At 33.9% G+C, this 24,343-nt stretch overlaps 1 protein-coding gene across 1 annotated transcript; it reads left to right on the top strand.

Annotated features, from left to right (window-relative positions):
• Window positions 1-13,119: 13,119 nt before the first annotated feature.
• On the top strand, window positions 13,120-22,630 carry LOC134846817 (zinc finger protein 107-like). Its single transcript, XM_063864212.1, has 3 exons — window positions 13,120-14,109; window positions 14,338-14,829; window positions 22,547-22,630. Exons 1-3 carry the CDS (start codon window positions 13,120-13,122, stop codon window positions 22,628-22,630), a joined length of 1,566 nt encoding a protein of 521 aa, XP_063720282.1.
• The last annotated feature ends 1,713 nt before the right edge of the window (window positions 22,631-24,343 follow it).

The raw sequence follows: 24,343 nt of genomic DNA, 5'->3' as shown, positions 1-24,343 counted from the left end.
TATCATTTTGGTCGCTGAAAATGGCCTGATTTAGAGAAACGATTACAAGGCTTCGGTGTGTTATTTTTGCACAGCTCATTTTCGTGCTTATAAGTACAAGGATTTCGTGCATATGGTTAATGCATGGACTCTCAAAAACCTGTAGCTGTATTCGTGGCCAAAATTCTGCGGTGGCGAAATTCTGCGGTCAAAACTACGATGTCGCTAGTAAAAAACCCAAATGGTAGTAAAATACACGCATTAAGAATAGATACAAGTTGAGAACACAATTTGAAAACACAGTTTTTGATAAAAAAAAACCTTTTTTCTAATGCAGATATGGGTGAATGAAAAACTGCGAAGCATGTAAAACGAGCTATTTATGCTTACATACTTGCGCTGATCCAAACTCCGCTGATTCCTGAGAGCCCAAGTTAATTTATCAGACCTTTTAACTCTTTTTTTTAAACTACAATATTGTACCATCGCTGGGGTATACTTAACCCCTAACCATCGATGACTACCACTATCAGATTAAATCTTTTTGCGACCATGAAATTGCTGATTATAAATTTTGAAAAACTAGATTATATAAAATCATATTATACATTTCTTATGTAGAACGTATTAGGACGCTGACATGGAAATTCCTGTTTTTTTTTGATATTTTTGGTTATTGTTATTGTTATCTAAGCAGGTTAGTTATTTTAAAATAATTTACATACCTTTGTAGTTTGCATTTGAACTTGGGAAATGAGTGCAACAAAAAATATCACGTAGTAAATAAAGTCAGCGTGAATCATTTTTTTCTCAAATTTTTTATCTACAAACACATAGAACCTTCTTGCTGATCAGAACGACAATAATTCAAAGTGACGTTTCTGTTTCTTCGTCTATCATAATTTTTTTCTGTTGTTTTTTACAAGGTTTAAAAAACAAGCGCAGAAACAATAACTTGTCGGAGTTGTCGCGGATCTGATTGTCTCTGGAAAATAAATTTGAAACTCGTTTTAAGCGTTGCTCACAAAAGAGTTAGCGTGATGGAACAAAGAGTCGCGTCAGATTTTTAATCCAATAATCTACATAGTTCTTTTCTACATAGATGTATTGACAGTTATAATTATTTTCGCTGATAACAACAATTCAAAGGTTTTAGGGTGGGCAGACTTTATTGAACAGTCGGACGGGCTTGGTAACACATAGTCTATCTATCGCATCGTGTATTTGAACTCGTGTTTCAACAACATCAGAAGCTTTTAGGGCTGCTATGTTATAGTGCTATACACTATACAATTGTTCCGACTTTCGAAGAAAGTGACCGAATCTTTGTGCTCTGGTTGGTTTTTCTCCAGGCAAAATTCTACTTCTTTTTAACAAGCATTTTTTGACAGAATTTTTTTTACAATTCGAAAGGTACTATTGTCCAGAGCACAAATTGAAAAAGACCTGTGATCATTTTCCGTAAAGTTGAAAATTTAAATTCCTAATTTTTTTTTTGAAAGTTTCATCACTTTTTTCTAAAGCCAAAACTATTCCATGGACTTTAAAGTGCAGTCGGAATAAATAAAACGGAGACATGTTTTATCAGATTTTAATGGGCTTTACTTTTAAATCAAACCACCCAACTTTTTAAATGCTAGTACAATCTTCTTTATTTTTCATGCTTCACTTTTTAAAGTGGAAGCAGATCTAAACTAGAATTTAATATTGGATATTATTCTGATAATTTATCTTTATAAAAAATTGAATGATGGAACCAGATCTAAACTAGAATTCATTATTGGATATTATTCTGATATTTTATCTTGATAAAATATTGAAAACTAACCAATCATATTCCATCAAACTAACAACACACTTATTTGTAAGTGCTGAAACTGCTTGTAGTTTCAGCACCAGAGAGGTTTGAATTTAACTTAGAATATGGTTGCCTTCTCCAAAGAGACCGACTCGTATAAACCAGTATACACTAGATCTATTAAGACTAGGATATATAAGAGTAAGATTAAGATTGGTATTAGACTAAGAAGTTGCACGAATCTATCCGGCCGAAAATAAGATAGCGTGACGAGCAGACGGTATATCTTATCGGATATTACTCCAAATAGGTCTTAACTCAAAAGGGTGGCAAGATCCATACGGCTCTTTAATCACAAATTAATCTAGTAGTTTGCAGGTGCAATTGAGAAATGAGAAGGCGGGCGGAGATAACTCGGCGTTGCAAAACGGACAAAATGGTGTGCAGCCAGTAAGAAGGAAACCGCGAAATCAGACCAGTCAGTAAGCAGAAAACACTCAAATTTGATTAGCTGGAAAAGGCTATCAAGTAAAACTTTGAAATATTTTTTCAAACCTGCTGAAATTTTGGACAACCTTATGAAAACAAACGACGCTGCTTAGAACTGACTGAAGATTTTTATTGTAGTCTTGGATCGTAAAAATAGCCTTAGACATAGAAACTGGTAATTTTGTCTGCCTACAGATCTGTCTGTTTAAGTCGTTGTCTACTAATTGCAATGACGTAACCGGACGAAAAGGAGCGATAAAGCCCTCACTTATTGCAAGACTATTAAAAGACGCTGAGCTTTAAATTTTTCGTAAGGTAAAGAATCTGCATCGATTGAAAAAATCCAATAACTTATTGATTCTCTTGAAAATTGCAACGAAAAAAAAATGAAACGAAAAAGCAAAGGAAAGGGAGTAAAGGGCAAAAGTACCCAAGTGAAAATGTCCTCAGCATGAAAAAGAGCAAAAGTTCTCATGAAAAAAAGCGAAGGTGAAGTTGAAGTTAAAATAGTAAAAGGTCTAAAAAAGTTAAAACAGGTCCAGTCTACGATATTCATTTTACTGACGGAGATACCGACTTGAATCCCCAGTGCTATTTCAATTTCCATTTCTATCCGTATGTCTCCTTCTTGACGACCTCAAGATGAAACTGAGATGCAAAAAAAAGAGTACTTTCAAATGGTGAAACAGCAGTGCATACATTAATACGCGCCCTCGTCCACTTTTTTAGTAGCACAGAAATTTTCGCAGGATTTTCAACCCGGGAGCAGATCACGCATTGATCATAACCCTCCTAAACCCTCCACTGCCTTTATGTGCTAATGAAGAAGAGGGGTGTGGCTCGTGTGAAGTTATCCCGCGGATCTGAGTGACAACCTACCCCCTCCACCCCCCCCCCCCCCCCTTAGAGCAGCTACTAAAGAATTTCCACGATTCTAAATAAAATAATAAGTTAGCACTAAAGCTTTCTGTCGAAAATTCTATTTTTGCTGCATTCTGATTGGTCGAAAGAATGCAGCAAAAATTACTTACCAATTTCTCCTCCCCCTTCTTGAAAGGGGAGAGGATTGTTTAGTAGATACGATCTCTGCAACTCAACTGAACTTTCAAAATAATCGATTAATTGAATTTTATCGTCAGTCTCTATAAATTCATAAATAATATGAAATTATAATCAACTAAAAATAGATTAGTTTTTTAAAATTAATAAAAAGTTGAGTAAAATATAAAGAACCTGTTACGTTCGTAAGTTAAAAAATCTGCTTTGAATACAAAATTTTTTTGAGTTCGATTCTTTTTAAAAAAACGCCACACAAAAAAAACTTTAAAAAGGGATTGCAATGAGGAAAAAAGGGCAAAGGTCCCCATACAAAAAAGTCCACATGTAAAAAAATGCAGGTTTCCAAGAAAAAAGAGGCACATGTGAGAGAAAAAGTAAAGTAGTACAAAGCATGAAAAAGTTAGGACAGGTCCCATTTATGACAGTTTACTGACGAAGAGACATAATAAAATCATTAGTGCTCTTACGATTCGCATTTCTATCCAGCTCTATTTTTGACAATCTCAAGATGAAATTGAGAAGCCACAGAAAAAAACCAGGGGCTACATTTACACGCACCCAGTCCCCTTCTTTGCTACAACAGTGGATTTTTTGTTGAATTTTTAACTCGGTTCCAGATCACGCATCGATCATAACCCTCTTATATCCATCACTGCTAGTTATGTGTTAGTAAAAAAAGGGGCTGGGGCGCGTATCAATTTATCACTGGATCTACTTAACAATCTGTTACCTATGGTTCTACTAAACATTTTAACCACTTATATAACAATTAATTAGCACTAAAGCTTTCTTCAGAGAATTCTATTTTTGCTGCATTCTGATTCGTCGAAAAATCGACTTGGTTAAACTACTTAACAATATCCCTTCCCCTTTCTTGAAGGGGGTATTGTCAACTAGGTTTGTGTCCCCTGTTGTTTTCTCGTTAGATCTGTTTTCCTGCTGTTTTCTTTCTATGGCTTCTCACTTTCATCCTGAGCTTTTCGAAAAAAAAATTGGATAAAAATGAGAATTGAAATATCATTGAGGATTTTTCGAGCTTAAACTTTTGAGCAACATTAGAGGCTAACCTTAGTAGAACTAGACAAATAACTGACCGGTATAATAGCGTGTTTCTTAGATCGACATTATTACTTCAAGAAAGAGTCTTTCTTGGTTTTCTTCGGTCAACCAAATACTACGCCAAAATTAACCAATTAAAAGCTGATCTGATCATTGTGAACTTTCATCATTGTGAGCTTTATGTATAACTCAAAAAAGATCAGCAAGTATAGAGTCTCCCAAAAAAAACCCAATTTGTTGGAAAACAGTTTTGCTAAAAAAGGTTTTTTTTTCCTGAAAAAATTGTCCTGAAAAAATTGTCCTCAAAAAATTGTCCTCAAAACATATTTAAATTTAAATTTGTAAAATGAGTGATTTAAAAATTTTTAACATCTTGAATTGTGTCACGCTCTTTTAAACATAAAACTTTGAGTAATTCTCTCATTAGTTTTAGCCTATTTTTTATTTTTTGAGCCAGCAGTCATCCATTGTCGCGGTACATGTTTGTGACCGGACATCGCAAAATAGATTGCTTTTTAATTGTTCTGTTTAAAAAATCCAAGCAATTTTTGCTCAGACTACTTTGTATCTAGTGTCAAACCAATTTGCATAAAGCGCGTTTATGTTTTCAACAACAAAGTTGAAAACATAAACGCGCTTTATGCAAATTGGTTTGACACTACATACAAAGTGTACCGCTAAATTGTTAAAATTGTTCAAGATCTTAATTTCAAAAGTATCACAGTTTTTTAAACATGATTGAAGACGGAAAAAATTGTTTTTGAACTTAGTTAATCAATAATTTTTACGACAAGAACAGAAACTACATATGAAAAAATTAGTTCAAAATTGAAGTATGTTTTTTTGAAAACACAGAGCTGAAATATTCCAATATTCTCGGCTAGCAACCATTTCATTTTCCACAGTAGTATTACATACAAATTGAAGAGCTTGAAAACGTTGAATTATCTGATCATGGAGACTCTCTAGTTAAAAAATTGTAACCGAAAGATTTTTTTGCAAATCCTATTGAGGCGAAAATTAGAAAACCGAACATTTTCAGCAAAACTTTTTTCTATCAAGATTGTTATTGCTCCATGAACCAGTATTTTGACTATAAATACATTTTAGCAGAAACCTTTTGTTAGCCCAAAAACTCTGCATTAGCAAAAAAAAATCCGTTGTTGTTTTCCGATTTATTAGAATTTTATCAAAGAAGTAAGAAGAAACATATGATGGACCAAAACTGAAGAAAGATTGCGGTTGTTTCAAAGCATTTTCATTGTAACAAGTCCGTTGGAAACCATAGCTTACTAAATTTGCTTGATGAAAATGCATCCCATTTATGTCTTAGTTTCTACTGAAATGTCATGTTATATATATGTTATATGATCTTTGTGAAAAAACCTACCCGGAACGAAACATAAGCTTTAAATAAGAGTTATGAGACAAAAACATTGCCCTGAACAAAGCAATAGTTTTTGCCTCTACAAGTGAATCTGAGTGTTCAATTCATTATTTTTGGCTGAAACATGAAAAGTACTACTACTATGTCACTTTGTTCAAACAAACTGAAAACATAACAAAATAGCATTATCATACATATCATTTATAGCATTAAAATTGAAACGTGTACAACAATATAGAGATATCAACGCAAACGTTGCAAAGTTTTTGGCTTTTGATACTTGTGGACCAATTAAATCATTCAAAAACTGTTCTCGTATAAAAAATTTGGATTTGAGAAGCTAGTTTGTTTATATGTGCGGGGTTATTGTGATAGAGGATCTTCCCTAAAAATTTCGATGCTCTCGACATTCAAAGCGTATTTTGGCCTTCTCTTATAACATCGTTCTGTGGCTTCAATTTGGCTCGTTTTCTCCGCGTTTCATGAGAAATTATACGCTCTTTTCAGAGTGAACAAGAAGTTTTAATTTTGAGCTAAACAATGTTGCAAAACACTTTGTTTTTACTTGTATCAACCTTAAAATTAACAAGACTGCCGTATCAGGGCGAAACCCTGAAAATTCCGACTGCCTTTTAAAATTTATGGAGCAGTAATAACATAAACAACATAAAAAAAATTAAATGAAATAAAATAAAATGAAAAACTTTTTTTTTTCTAAAATTTGAAAAATTTTTCTTTAAAAATCATCACCCCACACGCCATATTAAGTACAAAACAAAAAATTTTGCTCCTTGTAACAAATTAATTATGGCAAATAATCTTCTTTCAACCTATTTGGAGCGATTTCTAAGACGGATTAAATATCCGCTTACGCGTTAATAGCGCGAATTATATCGCGCGTTAATTGTCCCAAATTGGTCAAAATGGCCAAAATGGCAGTCTTCTAACCCTCATAACTTTACGAAAAATGATCACAGGAGAAATATCTTTCAAATTTAAGCTCAGGACAACAATAGCTTTCGAATGATAAAAAAATTTCCGTCAAAAATGGCTAGTTAAAAAGTCGAATTTTGTCTGAAGAAAAAAAAACCCACCCCGAGCACAAATATTCCGTTACTTTCGTATCGAAAGTTGGAACAACAAGACTACTCATACGAAGGGAATTCCTTGACTTTTTTGACTGTGTTTTAAATTCAATGGGCTAATTCAAAAGAAATTGATTGATGAAAATTTAAAAAAACTCATAAATTTTTTGATGTTTTTTTGGTAATTGTTGTTCCGACTTTCGTAACTAAACTAACGGAATATTTGTAATTGAGGGGAGATTTATTTTCTTCAGACAAATTTCGAATTTTTAACAAGTCATTTTTGACGGAACTTTTTTATATCATTCAAAAAGTGTTGCTGTCCTGAGCTTTATTTTGAAAAAATATTTTACCGGTGATCATTTTTTGTAAAGGTATAGGGGTTTAAAGACTGACGTTTTGGCCAATTTGGGACAATTAACGTGCGATATATTTTGCCTTATTAACGCGTAAGCGTAGATTTAATCGGTCTTAGAAATCGTTACAAATTGGTTGAAGGAAGCTTATTTACCATAGTTGATTTATAACTAGAAGCGAAATTTATCACTTTAATCTTTATATGGCGTGTGGGGTGATGATTTTCACAAAAAAATCTCAAATTTACAAAAAAAAAATCAATTTCATGTTTTTTCTTTATTTTTTTTTCATTTAATTTTTTATAATGTTATCACTGCTTCATAGACCTTAAAATGCAGTCTGAACATTCAGGACTTCGCCCTGATACGAGCAGTTTTGATACTTTTAACGTGCGATATACAGTTTTTGACTTTTAACTAGCCTTTTTTGAGGGAGTTTTTTATATCCTTCAGAAAATATTGTAGCCTTGAGCTCAAATTTAAAAATATATTTCACCTGTAATGGTGTTTTGTAAAATAATGGGAGTTTGAAAACTGCCAATGTGGCCAATTTGGGACAATTAACAAGCGGAACAAATTTAAGCGGTAAGCGGAGATGTATTCGGCGTTAGAAATTGTTCCAAACTGAACTGAGGCATGCTATTTAGTCTATTTAATTCTTTGCTATAAGCGAAAGATAACATCTTGCTCTTCATATCGTTCTTTACATAGTATTTCAAAAAACAAATATCAAAAAAATGTTTGAAATTTTTTCTTTTTTTTTGAACTTTTTTGAAGACGATATTTTTCAGCACAATAGCTTGGCGTCAATAAGACAAGTTTTCTCAAAGGACATGGCCATCAAAAAGTTTCAACTGATTCTGTTTTAAGTTAAAGTTATCGAATATAAATTAATTGTAATATTTTGTTACACATGACTGAAGTCTATGAAATTATTTTGTTTTGCCAATTATTTTTTAAGATTCTTCATACAAATAAATAACGCAAAAAAGAGGCCACCTTTACAATCAACGGCTTTGGCACCCATCAATTGTGTGAACAACTCTGATCCATTTTTTGCTTAAAGTTTTAGAACTCTCTTACAGATTCGCTTTCTGTCTAAGACATTCGACGTCAAACTCAAATGTCCAAAGCGATTGTTATTTTTGTTATTTCAAAAGTTTATCTTTAAATTTTTTCAAAATGGCTTCAAGTGTATCTGCAAAAAAGTATCTGCTTTGCGGCGATAACCGGCTCTAATTTTATTAATAAGTACACTCTCCTATGTTGGCAAGCCCGCAACACGTTGGCGCGACTGCGGCGGGCGGTGACTTTCTTGTGAGTAGTCAATTAATGCAGGTTGTCTTTTCTTGCCAGCTGTCGCATTACGGCTCAGCTCTTGCCCTGAATCTTTTTCTCCACTCTTTTTTATCTTCCCGCACTGGAATTCCGCGTATAATAATCGGTTTATTTCAGAGTGTGTACAAAACTCTGGACTAATTGTCTAAAATTATTTTAAAATGGATTAAAAGGCTTTATTTTCTAACGCGTTAATATCAGGTTCTAATTTATTTTAATGAGTCTTATCGTTTTCTTTTCTTCTAAAATTAGATTAATATTTTCAAATAATTTTTAGTAAACTCATAGCTCGACCAGTGCTTTCGCAAATAAAGCAGTGAGTTATTTGAGGTCAAATTATTTTGTTGTTCCATCACCGTGTGCTTTGAATCCTGCTTTTTAAACAAAGTGTTGATTGGACACGAAACATGACTGCTCGTATCAAAATAAAACCACGAACGTTCCGAATACGCATTAAAGTCCCAGATAGAGGTCATCTTTTCATGAAATATAAAACTCAAAGAAGACTGCTCGTATTAAGGCAAAACCCTGATAGTTCAGATTGACTTTTAAGGTCTATGAAGCAGTGACAACATGAAAAAAATTAAATGAAAAACAAATTGAAATTTTTTCAAAAAAATTGATATTTTTTGCAAAAATTATCTCGCTACACGCCTTATAAAAAACAAATTGATGAAACAATTTGAAACTATTACTAAGAAGGATTAAATCTCCTCTTACGTGTTAATAGCGCAAAAAATATCCAAAACGCCAACCTTTAAACCCCCATAACTATACAAAAATTGATCACAGGTAAAATGTTTTTTCAAAATTAAGCTCAAGTTAACAATACTTTTTGAATAATATCCATCAAAGTGGCTTGTTAAAAAGTCGAAATTTGACTGAAGAAAAAAAAAACCCACCACGAGCACAAATAGTCCATTACTTTCCTTACGAAAGTTGGAACAAAAAATCGAGAAAAACGAACTTTGTTCAAATTTTTTTGTCTAAAAATATTACCTCCAAACGCCATGAAAAAATCAAAATGATGCAATTAGCATCTAGCTGCGTAAAAATCGTCCCAAACAGCTCTTCTTAAATCAAAAAAATACAAAGTCTGAGCCGGATAAATCACCACTCACGCTGTAATAGAACGAAGTATAACGCGCATCATTTTGACATCAAACTTACTTTTTGCGATGCACAGGATTGCGCTTGCTCGAGTCTGGACTCCACGGATATATCTTCCACTCGCGTTTAAATTTTTTGCATTGGAGCTCAGTGACAATTTTGCCCACAATACAAGACAAATAAGGTCTGTCATGGAAACCAGCGACAAAAGCTGATACGCTGACTGTAATATGCTATTGTAAAAAAATTTCCATTAATTCCAATTCAACAATCTTTAGTAGAATCTGGTTCTAATTTGGGAATAAGACTTACCGAGCCTGGCGTCGTAATGATTAATTGTTGCATTTTGAAATCGCCGTAACTTTATGAAGATTGATCGCAGGTGATTTTTTTTGTTTGAGCTCAAGGCGACAATATTTTCTAGATACCACAGAAAATTTTTTTGGAAAATGGATTGTTAAAAGTTTACCTGTAGAAATTAACCACACCGTCATCTTGTACGGATATTACGAGTCGGAACAACAATTTGTACACTAATCAGTGTGCAATAATGAATTAACATCTAGAAACTTCATGATCATTGTTGCCCAATTTGTAACTTGAATTTCAACCTTTTTTTAATCTGTTGTTTTTGATTTTCCTCAAAACATGACAGTGAAAATCCATATCTGGTTCAGACCTGAAAAATTAGCACTAATTCAGCGATGATTAACCCTGATCATGAATAAAATGACCATGATCATACACTGAAACATAGATGGTAATAGCTATAATAGCTATAATTTTTCCTGTCAACTCAACCCGGGTGGAACACTGACTGCAAAACTGAAACAATCCAACAGATTATTATAGACAACAAGACTGTTTGTATATCAAGGTAAAGCCCTGAATGTTCCTACTGTCCCTTAATTCATATCGAATAGCTTTTGGGAAAAGAAAATATCGAAAACTTATAATTTTTGGACAATATCGAAGTGTTAAACTTTGAGTCGTACGAAATTAATACGACCAATTAGGTTAGCCTCAATTTAATTTGGAATGATTTTGTTGTGCGGGATAATTTGCCACACATAAATGATTCGCGTTATGCTCTCAGCAATATGAAGAACTTCTTCAAAACGCGCATAATTTAATCTAGTACATGGCCAACTTGGCAATTTTCAAACCCCAAGAATTTTACAAAAAACAATCGGAGGTAAAGTATCTTTTTGAATTTGAGCCCAGGAAGTCGATATCTTCAATGCTATATAAAAAATTATGTTGAAAACTATTTTTTCAATCGGCGAAAATTGACTGAATAAAAACACCACCTCGAGCATAAATATTCCGTTTTCTTCAAAAGTCGGAACAAAAAACTTGACAGATCTTAAGTATTGATCCAGGCTTTAAAGACACGCAAACCAGTTTTTGTTTACAATTAAGCGCGTTTATTTTACGTTTAATGTAGAATACGTACATTTAGAATCTAAATCTCAATTATCCTAACAAAATAAATCTAGTTTTACTAAAAAAAAATAGTTTAACTAAATCCAATGTCAGGACCATCTCCAAATCAAGTTTATCATCTTTTCAGTTAACCGCAAGCTATCAAAAATTGTTAGCTTTCTAAGAACCCTGAAACAAAAACGGGGTTTCTACATTTTTTCTATCATCTGGGCTCACGCATAATAATTTTCCTTGTCCAAACAAAATTTTTTAAGTTTTTCTGAAGCTGACAGCCAAAAACTTCAAAAATGATGCTTGCTTACTTAATGATGATTCCATTCAAAAAAATTAATGCAAGCAATACAAAACATTTTGAAAATTACAATTGCAGTAAAACTTTTAAACATAAAAGTGTTAATTTACAAATGAAAAAATGTACAAGAAAGAGGTTTTATAGTTGGGGGTTTTGGTTTGAACCAGTTAGTTAGTTTTCAAATCGAAAACTCGAAAAGTTGAAAAATTTTACGAGTGTCAGATGAATGATTTTTCAGAACTGCTCGTATTCAAATAGCAACGTCGATTAATGGTTCAATCATGTAAATCCGATTTGATATCTAACTTGCTTTTGCAGTGTAACTTAGGGCCAATATATGAAAAAAAAGGTTATTACGTCTGAAGTTGGAAACAGATACATGTTCGAATCTGCCGGGCCGATTAGTAGAAATAATTGTGAACATGCTTTTTGAGCATCCCTGGTTGTGAATCGTTCTGAAGCGGATTAGGGGGGAGGATGTGAACTTGGTTCTGAGTTCAAAATTTTAGGAAATCAGAATAGAGCATTTCACACGCAGCGCTTAGCAATTTAATTTAACTTAAACGCTGGGGTGGAATATCTTTAATTGGTCTGGTGGAGATGTTAATTTGACCCCTTTTTATTCAGAGGGGGCTATTCTTCAGTAGATACTAAAGGGAGAGTGCGAGATTGTTAAGTAGATCCCAAACAGTTTAGACTCAAATGATTGTGTTGCTAGAGATCGTGAAGTCAGGTACAGATTCAATTCTATATTTTTTTTTGAAAAAAAAATCACGTAAAAAAAGATTGTAGTCAAAAAAGATCAATTAACAGCTGGTTTTTCATACTTAAAGGTGAGTTGTTTGAAGATTAACAGCTGAAACGAGAATTTGCTAAAAAAACCCAAATGTGATGTTTTCAGTTTGGCCTAAAAATCATTTTCCAAAAATTTTCAACATTCAATTTTCATCTAGGCTTTTACTAATCAATCAGATTCGTTCATATAATTTGGGTTTATAGGTAGCTGATTTTGCGATTTTCGGCAAAATTTTGAGTCTCAGCTGAAACTTTTGAGGTTCATTCAAAATTTTGGAATGACGGTGGCTCGAAAAGATTCTCAGCAAACTTTCATCCCCTACGTGCACTCTAGAAACGAATAGGTATCTGTTGGCAACTTCGAGGATATTTGTGTCGTTTTTTGGCCATGCTGCCAGTAATGTCTGTTTTGTGTTGCATGCTGTATATTTTACAATAAAAGGCGAGAAGAAAGTGAGTAAACAATAAACGCGAAAAAATCGTACCACATCTGAAAACCAGAGCGCATTATGACAGACTGATAACTGTCGAGTTAGTCTGCAAATTAGGCACGTTACAATGCCAAACTACGTTGATAAAGTAATAGTTAAATAAAATAGGCTTATTGCTTAGTTATGAAAAACTTAATATTAACAAGCCGGGTGATCCAGGATGTTCTCGAGGGGATCTCGTCTTTTAGGGCGGCCGGGTCTCATCTTTGGAATTCCCCTTTTTGAATACTTTTTGGCCATTTTGGGCACTTGTGGATCAGCCTTTTGCTGATTTAATTTGGAACTTTTGCAGTTTTATCTTCTTTTTATATAAATAGTTATTATATTTTACTTTCAACTTGCTGCTATCAACTCGCGCTAGTTGGCATCAATGCTCTACGCCGACGATTCAAGTTTCAACTTGCATTACCAATCGTATCCCTTGCTTTCATAAATATGGAGTCGCAAACTCACCAGGAAAAAGACGCAACTTCTTACCAAAACTACATCTGCGAAGGAAATGGGGAATTTTTCGTTACAACCAGCGGACTCACGCAACAACACGTGCACACACAACACAGAAGTGTAAAACCATTCGTTTGCGGGGTATGCAGCAGATTGTTCACCCAGTTCTCGAACCTATGTCGACACAAGCTCACAGATTGTAGCCGAAAAGTAACGTGCTCCACTTGCGGCGATACTTTCAACTCATTCAGCGCTCGGAACAAACATCAAAAGTTCTGCGTGAATAAATATCCGATAATAGTCGGGCCTACATTTTCGGTAGCTTCGACTGTGCCGAGTTTGAACGTAGATTATCCAAACACGCACTTGTCGGCACAAAGCTGTGTCTTGTCTTTGCATCCGCGCTCGGCTGACGAGAACCAAACTCAGAATCAACACAGTTTGGGCTCAGGATTAGAAAACTCAAGAGGCACGCGCCGCGAGTCGCGGCTCGATTTGAATAACCCGAGAGACCATTTCGGCTCGGACTCAGAAACCGAAGAGGAGATGTCGGAAATCAACGAGCGTCCGAATGAAGAAAATGACGAGGAAATCCAAATCGTTTTCACTCGAAACGAAGAGGAAGAGAATAATAGTAGCAAGAGTAACAGAAAAGAAACCGAAAACGAATCAGGTAACTCTTCAATTGAACACGAGAACTTTGATAACAACTATCTGAACAGACTAGCAGGAAACCAACGTTGCAATTCAAATGAAACTTTGAAATCGGGGGATCCTCTGCTACGTGGTGCAAATTTTTTCGAGTGTAAATTCTGTCACAAAGGGTTCCGTCAGTTGGCTACCTTGAATCACCATCTGAAGACTCACACAGGAGAGCAGCCTTACGTGTGCAAACTCTGCAACAGAGCTTTCAAAGTGTCAGGAAATCTGGAGCGACATGTTACGAAATTTCACAACAAGGAAAAAGCCTACAAATGCAAAGTCAGACTAAAATTTAATTGATCAGTCGCTAATAACCTTAGTCATTTCCGATTGTTCATGAAGTTCTGAACAATAAAATATGCACATTTTATCTAACATTTGAGATAAAGAGCTGAAATGATTAAGAAAGTGATAAGATTAATGTATCGCGGCAACCATTACGCGCTTCATGAATTGGAAGCTTAGAACGGTTAGATTTTTTTGATCCAAAAAACAGTTTGTGTTCAGGTGTGCGACAAAGCCTTCGGAGAGAAGAAAGCAGTGAAGAGACACGAGCTCAAAAAGAAATGTTGCTCTCCCTTCAAATCAAACCTCGCAAGTGCGTCGTGTAAAACCGTCACGAGTGCGTCACGTGACACCGTCACGAGTGCGTCACGTGACACTATCACGAGTGCGTCACGTGATGCTATCACGCGTGTGTTACGTGACAACATCACGAGTGAGTCACTTAGCGCCATCAGGACTTCAAACACTTCGGCCATGCGGAACCGCGCGACATTCGAGTCAAACTCGGAAGGAATCAGACATAGGACGCCGGCAACAATCCGACGTGCTACTGCTACACACCTTATGTCACCATCGGGCTTCACCGGCGCATTTTCGGCCTCACACGTTTTGCAAAGTAATGGAGACAACCCTTGCTCTTTAGCAAAGTTAACTCGGAGGTCGGTGATTCGTCCCAATCCGATTGCCATGCTTGAGTCCCCGCCTCAGTCGAATGTAAGTTCATCTCAAACGGGTCAACTGACTTTAGCAAACAAATGCAATGCGGCTCTGAGCTATCGCGGGATCCACCTCCACGACTTCTGTCTTAATCCAAGCTGCGATTGGAGAGAACTGAAGAAACTGAAACATATAGCTTGCTGTAGCAATCAAAATTAAAGTAGTAAAAATTTTAAACTACCGATTAACGTTTTTAATGGCTCTGAACTTAATGCGCTATTTGACTGTATCTAAGCTTACATGACCCTACTTTATTACTGTTAATTCGCAATTACTTAAATTTTGTAACGAATTTGATACAAGAATCAATTTAATAGTTTTGAAAAACATTCTAGTCTATTAAGTTGAAGGTTTTGAGTTTTTTGGAGAGCTCAATCTCACTGAAATATGCAACTGAAAATTTGATTTCAGTTTTCTTTTCGATAAACTTATCATCAGCCGCCTGACCGTGATGCTAATGACTAAAAGATAAACTTTTTGTAAATGTTGTCGAGAAGCTAGCAAGCAAATCAAGCAAACCTCCGAAGATCTCACATGTGAAGCCAGTTGAAACAACCATTGTTAATTTTGAAAGTAACGAACAAGAAGTTTAGAATAAAATTGAAAGTGTGCCAGAAAAAAAACAGCAACAGAAACTAAAGACTTAAGTAAAAAATTTGTTTAAAAAAATAAATCGTTCAATTTGTGAGCTTTTGCTCAATTAATAAATTGAAGATTTGTCGAACGATAATTCCCCCAAAAATTTTTTTAAAATGTTGCCATTTTTCAAAACAGGGAAAAATCTGAATGCAAAAATTACAGACCAGTAGCCCCGTTACCTAAAATTGCCCAAAATTATACAAAAATTAGTGAACGAAAGATTAGTGAATTTCTTTGCAAAACACGTGGTTATTTCTTACAACCAAATGGATACCAAAGCAAAAAGTCAGCAGTTGAAACTATATCGGCGGTTGTAGATATCAAAAGAAAAACACTGGCTCCAAAACGGGACCTGTTAAAATTTTTTATAGATCTCTCAAAAGCATCTCTCAAAAGCTTTTGAAGTTTTTCGGTTTTGCATGAAGTTTTTGTTGAGAAAAGCTATGAATACGGGCTGAGATGACGGGCTGAGTGTAAGCATTGAAATCTTAATTGACATACAGAAATAAGTTTGCGATGATGGATGAAAACGCCCTAAACACATTATTTAACTTCAAAGTTTCAAGGGGTCATCGGTTTTGGACCATTAATAATTATTTTGTCTCCCAATGAATTACCCAATGAATGTCAAAACAGTAAAATGATAAATGTTTGCTGACTATATACGTTTTTACAGTCAAAATTCTTCATGTCTAAAACAAATAAAATCAAAAGTTGAAGATGTTTCCAATTGATCGGATGCAAAAAACTGACATTAAAGGAAAAAACTCAAAATAAGTGAACTTTTCACAAGCATCGCGTGATATAGATATAAAACTAAGAGGTCATAAACTTGAAAATTAGAAAGAGATAAGAAACTGAAGCATTATTTTGTATGAAAAAAGTACTAAAAAACGCATATAGTAAAATAGAAGGAAAAACTAAAACAGTTGGCAGTATAAAATGTTGTTTAATGTCAAAACTTTATTGCGGATGTACAAAGCTTTTGTTGAGCCAGTAAGAGTATTACTTTTTGGCTTGTCTGCAAAAATTGATGTCAAATTGATAGTTTGGTTTCAAAATTGAACAAGACTGCTCGTATCAGGGCGAAGCCCTGGATGTTCCGACTGCCTTTTGAGGTTTCATGAGCAGTAATAACAAAAAACCATGAAATACAATTAAAATGAAACTTTTTTTCTAAAATTTGAAAATTTTTATGAAATTCATCGCCCCACACGCCATATAAAGTACAAGAAGATAGATTTCGCTCCTATTAATATATCAATTTTAGCATATAAGCTTTCTTGAACCAATTTGGAACGATTTCTAAGGCGGATTAAATCTCCGCTTACGCGTTAATAGCGCGAAATATATCGCGCGTTAATTGTTCCAAATTGGCCAAAATGGCAATCTTTAAACCGCCACAACTTTACGAGAAATGGTCACAGGTGAACTATCTTTTCAAATTTAAGCTCAGGGCAACAATAGCTTTTGAATGATATAAAAAAATTCCGTCAAAAACGGCTAGTTAAAAAGTCGAAACTTGTCTGAAGAAAAAAAAAACCCACCCCGAGCACAAATATTTCGTTACTTTCGTATCAAGAGCAAATATTCCTTCTATCTTTAGTTTAAATGCCCCCATCATTTAAACATTTTGAAAAAATTGTCTACATATAAACTTATATTACCGTGCACGCAGGTTTTCGCTTCAACAATAGAGTTCACATTTCATGAGCAGTAATAACAAAAAACAATGAAATACAATAAAATAAAATGAAATTTTTTTTTCTAAGGTTTGAAAATTTTTATGAAAATCATCGCCCCAGACGCCATATAAAGTACAAAAAGATAGATTTCGCTCCTATTAATATATCAATTATAGCATATAAGCTTTCTTGAACCAATTTGGAACTATTTCTAAGGCGGATTAAATCTCCGCTTACGCGTTAATAGCGCGAAATATATCGCGCGTTAATTGTTCCAAATTGGCCAAAATGGCAATCTTTAAACCCTCACAACTTTTCGAAAAATGGTCACAGGAGAACTATCTTTTCAAATTTAAGCTCAAGACAACAATAACTTTTGAATGATATAAAAAAAAATCCGTCAAAAATGGCTAGTTAAAAAGTCGAAATTTGTCTGAAGAAAAAAAACCCACCCCGAGCACAAATATTCCGTTACTTTCTATTGTTGAAGCGAAAACCTGCGTGCACGGTAATATAAGTTTATATGTAGACAGTTTTTTCAAAATGTTTAAATGATGGGGGCATTTAAACTAAAGATAGAAGGAATATTTGCTCTTGCTTCCTGTTTTTTCTCTCAAACTCTTCATAAACAAGTTCATAAACATGATTTCAGTGATATCACTTGACAACCCGCACCCAAATTCAGGCGTAAGTAATTGATTATAACGGATTGGTGGGTTGATTTTTTTGACAAACATAATTGATTACAATTACATAAATTTGGTCTTCCAGGATTCAAAACTAGGATTCATAATCGATTATAACCGTTATATTTTCCAAGATGTTATAGTCGGCTATTATTGAATATAGTTCACACAGTAGTTTCTGAAAATCTCTTATATTTAATTATAATCTCTTCTTTTGCCAAAGTTTTTGACACACTAATAGTAATTTTGTTTACATACTATGGGTTTTTATGGTTTTTGTCAAAAAAAAATCTCTAAAAGCGAGTTGTCTTGTCACACTTTAATTCATCAATTAAAGTGTGAAAGTAATTCATCAATTAAAGTGTAACACAAAGTTTTACCGCACAATCAATTTTTTTGACATTCTTCCATCTTAGTCATCTTAATTGAAAAAATCCGGTTTACACGAGAAATTAATCACGAAATTAAAGCAATGAGCTCTTAACAAAATACAAAATGCGCCTCATAACATAATTCTCTTGCAGAAAAAATGAAAAATAAAAACATTTGAACTTGAATTGATTTGAAAACTTTCAAAAATAATTTATGGTTTTTCAATTAAACCAACGTCTACCAAAAACATAGAATAGAAGTAATTCAGAAGCAAGGTCGAGGACAAAACAAGCAAAATAAATGGTTATAATGGTTTTTTTGGGTAAAACATTTACACAAAAAACTGGGATAAAACTAATCGATTATGGTTGAGTATAAGCTAGTATATTTGTATCGAATAGTAGATGGAAAACAATCGACTGTTATTGACTAAAACATTTGATTATTTCATTCAATTTTGGTTTCAAAAATAAAGACTATAATCAATTTTTAATTGATTAAAATCATTGTTTTTTTTCAATTTCAGCGAGACTGGTAATAAAATCATAACTTTTAGTGGAAACCACAACAATTATAATAAAAAAACTCTCAAATTTTGTCAGTTCTATAACTTATTTAATGGTTAGTGGAATCCTCAAAATAATCAATTCTCAAACTGATTCTATTTTGACTGCCGAATTTAACAACAGATTCTCAGTGGAATCCAGGAGCAAGTCTTGAAAGGTGCCTGTATGTTTTTGCAATATAGAACAGGGAACAACTTAAATATAAAAATAGAACCAGACAAACTATTTCACACTAGATTTCCTGATAGTATTGACTATCCTTATTTCAAGTTTTTAATTACACAGTATATTTTAACACACGAAAACAATTAGTCATTGCAATTTAAAATTGAGTAACTATAGCGGAACAAATTGATGAAACAAAATTTCTGTAAAAATCGGACCTCAAACAAACAAAAAGAGAACGTGACATACAAACCGAATTTCTGAATTTCGACATGTCACAACATTCCAACATCCAAGCCGCCCACCTCCCTATACGTTTGAATCTCATCCGACAACCCAATCAAAAAATATTGCGCACGATTCGAAGAACCAATTTTTGAAACCAGCGAAACTGATCAATGGTTTGGTGACGCAACAATTTGAGGCAAAACTGTCAAAAAAGATGTGGCAAAAAAGAATTATTTGAAAGACTCAATTAGAATCAGTCAAAAAAACTACTGGAAATGATATAAAATGATTTGAACCATTTTGGCTACTATTTCTGTTTTATTTTCTATGTCAATGAATTAACCTGGTTTTGCAAAAAAAAAATCAAATATGTTTCAAACTGCCCAGACTCTGTACATTCAAGTAACATAAAAAAATTGTTGCTGTAAGCTCAATTTTAAAGAAATAAGGATGTGATACTTTTTGTCTAGAGGACAGAGGTTTGAAAATTGCCAATTTGAAATTGTTGTCTTCAGCTCAATTTTAAAAAAATAGGGGATTTTTTCTGTCTAAAAATATTGTTTCAAAAATTGTCAATTTGGAACTTTTGTCTTAAGCTCAGTTTTAAAAAAAAATTGGGTATTGACTTTTTTGCCTAAAACACAAGGATTTGAAATTTACCTATTTGGAAATTTTGAGACAACCAATTTGCTCGAAAAGTTTATTTTTTCTAATGTAGTGTTTCTATTGAACTTATTAATTTTCACTTAAACCAACTGCAAATCATTCGGATTCATTCCAATTTAAGTAGTTGCCAGTATGCTAATTCAAATTTTTTGTTCACCGACTCATATTTTTACAGGAAAACGCACTGCCCTCGTTTGAGATTTTAAAATGAGTTAAATTAATCGAACGAACTAAACGAACAAAATTTCAGTACAAAACGAACTCCAACAAATCAAGAACGCGACATACAAACCAACTTACTGAATTTCGAAAATATCACGACATTCTAACCGCTTCCTCACCGTGGTATCGCATCTGGCACCTCAATGGCTGACATTTCTTCTAAAACCATACAACATCCCACCCGCTGACCTATACGTTTGAATTCCAACCGACATCCCAATCAAAAAGTATGGCGCACGATTTGAAACATCAATTTTCAAAACCAGCAGAAATTGATTAACAGTTTAATTGTTGACGCAATGATTCGAGGCAAAGTTTTCGGAAACGAAGTGGCAAATAAAAGCCGACTAAGGGAACAACTAATTTGGAATTGCCAAAATTCTGCCGAAGTTGTATCAGCACATTCTAAGTCTCATCCGATACATCGCCAAAATCAAGGAGACCTAGCGCCCTCGGGGAACGATTAGGAACATCAAAACCTTCAGTATTATTAGTAACATTGGGACCTTCAGTCTCAGTAGAAACCATAACACCCTCAGACTGAACAGGAGCCTCAGAACGCTCGCAACCATTGGGAGCTTCAGCTTCATCAGAGCCATTAGAACCCTCAGCATATCAAAACCACTACGATCTTCGACACTGAGAATCATCAGGAACCTTGACTCTCTCATCCTCTCACAGCAACCAACATTTTCAATTTGCAAAAAAAACTGTCTTGCCTCGCAAGATTTATTGGCAGAGGGCAGATATCACTATCAAGGATACAAAGTGATCTTGAAAGAATTGACTAAATCTGTTTTATATTCCATGTCCATGAATAAGCCTAGTTTTGCAAAAAAAAAGAAACAAAATCGGTTTCATACTGCCAAGATTCTATGCAATCCTTGTTGAATTTTAGCATTAAGAGGCAAAAAAAGGATAAAAACGCATTAGATTAACTATTTGTTATCTTGATTTCAAAGAAAATGACGGATAATACGGAGTAGATTTTTTTATTCTGACGGTATTCGACGTTTTGAAATACAGTCAAACAGCATGAAAAAAATTTTGCTCAACTTCAAAAAAAATAGGTGGGAATATATTTTGTCTAAATACAGGGATTTGAAAACTGCATACTTGGAATTGTTGCCTTAAGCTCACTTTTAAAAACAAATTAGGACGTTTTTGTCTTGAATACAGGAATTTAAAAATTGCCAACTTGGAAATTTTGAGACAACCAACATGCTCGAAAGTTTTTTTTTAAAAAAGTAGTGTTACTATTTATGTTATTAATTTTCAATTAAAAAACTGCTAACCATACGGATTCAATCCAGTTTAAGTTGTTGCCAGTTAGGTAATTCTCAATTTTTGTTTGCAAACTCAAAATTCATCATTTTTTACTTACAATTTCATGTGAGGGCGAATTTTCCAAAGAAATTTCACTCAAATTAAAAGGTAATTGCATCAATCACGGTTTTGCTGTGATACGTAGAGTCTTGTTCCACTTCGGGAAAAACATCACTAAAATACACAATTAGAAAATTAGCAGAATCTAGAAATTGAATAAACATTTACACATTTGGCATTTAAAAATTTAAATATTTTAAAACTTCATATTTTAGCCAGAATTTGATTAGGCATGTAATTAGCAAACAGACTCTATAAAAAACGATATGAAGAAACTTTAATTGATTACAAAAAAATTAACCTGATAATCGGAGAAGTTAAAGACATCCAAGGACTTTTTTGTCTAACGTCTCCAATAATTATTGCAAAACTTTCCATTTTGTTTTAAGACCACTTTGAAAGTATCTAGAAAAAAACTGGTCTCCAACATGAGTGATTTCCAGTGTTTCTTTAGGATCAATTGAGACCTACGAAATTAAAGAAAGATAAACCTAAGAATGAAGAGTAATAATCATGTTTGGACTAGGAAGTTGCACGAACCTATCTATTTGAAATTAGAAGGTGACAAACAGAAGGTGTATTCTATCTATAAGTATTCTATGAGATATCAGCCCTGTCCCATCTCAATTGTGTGAGAGGCAGATTTTAAAAAATACATTCTTTTGCAAAATTTTTGATTTTATCTAGCAAAAGCAACTTTGAGCAAGTTAAACAGCCTTTAAGTAATTTGAATTTTTAATATTTTTTATAAATTTTACTTCGGAATGTAAATTATGACCTGATTCTTGCTAGCTTACGGCTGAGGAAAAGACTTAAACTGTTATTAGTTGCTAGATCACCACACCACTGACTAACCGTGATGACTCCAATCAAACCACAATTAAAAGCGCAGTACCATCTTTAATTAACTATTTGAGAACACAAATACCCAAAAAAATTCATCCAAATTGAAGTTGTTAATTTCATCGAAACAGTAACAATTTAAGAATTTTGTACATAAGGTTATGCCTTTTGTGAGATCTTGAAAAGCTTGATATTCTTTTGTGATATGAAAACTTCAGAATGCACAGGAATATAACAAAAATTTTGAATTTTTCAGGAGGTGAAAGGCGAGAATGAAACACCCAAAGAGACTCTTCTCTTAGTCCTCGGCTGGAATAAAGCAAAACTGCTGCTTGAATAATTAACCCCCACAGAAAAAAAAACTGAAATTTTTTATAAAAACAATTTAATTTCGTCTTAATCATCTAGCTATCTCACCATTCTTGAAGTTGTGAATAAATTTGCAATTTTAAATAGAATAAAAAGCTTAATACATATGAACGCTCAGAAAAATTGTTTTAAAATGTTTTAGTTCGGTTTTTGTCGTGTATCTTATGAGCCCATTTTTGTTGCTTCTTCAATTAAAGAATAACTCAAATGGCCGTTTTTTACAAATTTCTCTTGACTAACCGTCAACCTTCTGCCCAGCATCAAAAGTAATGCGCAGAACCTTTTTCAAACAACGGTTCGAGAAAATCGATTTTGTTTTGTGATTTAGAAGTCTTAGAATATGAAACAGTGTGAAATCTTAGTCAACCACCTGATTTTAAGTCCGGGGTGGCTTTCTCATAGAGTTTTTTCGGATAAAGTACACCGTATATTCGTCACCCTATCTTTTTTTGGGCCGGATAGATTCGTGCAACTTCTTGGTCTAATACCAATCCTAATCTTACCCTTATATTCCTAGTCTCAAAAGATCTAGCATGTACTGGTATTCTTGCGAGGTTAAAGGAGAGAAAGAGCAACTGTTTGCTAAGTTACATTTATTCTTTTCTGGCTGAAACTATAAATAGTTTCAGCCTGACAAATTATTGTACGTTTTAGTCATGGATCTTGATTGGTTATTTCTAAGTACTTTACGGTTATCAAGAATATAGTTGGTTAAATCAAATATTTGTTTTGAACTGGTTACACCCATCCGGGGCTTAGGAAATTTTTAAGTTTTAAGTTTTTCCGAGTGAAGGATGGATGGATTGAATTGTGTAGATTCTTTAAGGAGAGTGAAGAGAAAAGAGGGTTAAAGAATCGCGTCAAGGTTGCAGATTGACATAGTGATGAGTCGATTTCGTTAAGTCGAGCGAGACTACGTGCATTCTCAATTATTTATCAAATAGCGAGATAGGGTTTGGTTTCTCCGAGTGAAGCGCCAAATGACTAGGATACGTAATTCTGAGTTCAAAATCGAGTTGACCATTGTTCTTGTTCAATGGATACCTTTGGTGCGATATTAGCTCTATGCTTTGTATCGTGCGAGGTTTGTGACTGCGGCTAGCAAAAACAATAGATTTGCCATTCCAGAGTGAAAATGCCGTCAAGTTTTCATCTTCCCTTTTTTGCTCGTTATTTTGCTCTGAGAAACCTTTTACATTATATATCTTGAACCTTGTTAGTATTTTCGGTTTTAGTTATCGCTTTTGTTAGTTATTTTGGCAAAAGCGTTTTAATTAGTTCGGTTATTAAAGACTTTTATACATTAGAGTTTCTCCTAGTAAAAATGGAGTCGGAGTCGGGGTCCTAATGTTTAGCTGGTCGAGGCTAGAGGAGAGGTGATGTCTCTTTGAATAGAGTCTCTGTTTGTGTGTAACTTTTTTGTATCAGAAGTTTTTTATTTTTTTTTATTTTGGTTGTGTCCTTTTCTCAAAAACGAATCATGTTTAGTTTGTATTCCCATTAATTGTATTAGCGTTTCATGTGGTCTTACTAATTTCTTCATTTTGAGATCAAACGAATATTTTATCCATTTTAATCTGTGTTCATTCTGGTTTGAATACCGTGAGATTTTCCTGTACATCTTGTTGGTTTAGTGGTGTTAGTGAGCTGTATTGGTTATGAAAGTTTAGCTTTAATTTCATCC

The sequence above is a fragment of the Symsagittifera roscoffensis genome, chromosome 5, assembly GCF_963678635.1.
Source record: "Symsagittifera roscoffensis chromosome 5, txSymRosc1.1, whole genome shotgun sequence".
In the NCBI taxonomy this organism is placed as follows: Eukaryota; Metazoa; Xenacoelomorpha; order Acoela; family Convolutidae; genus Symsagittifera; species Symsagittifera roscoffensis.
The sequence above is the reverse complement of the archived record's forward strand: the minus strand, read 5'-3'. Positions and strand labels throughout refer to the sequence as shown.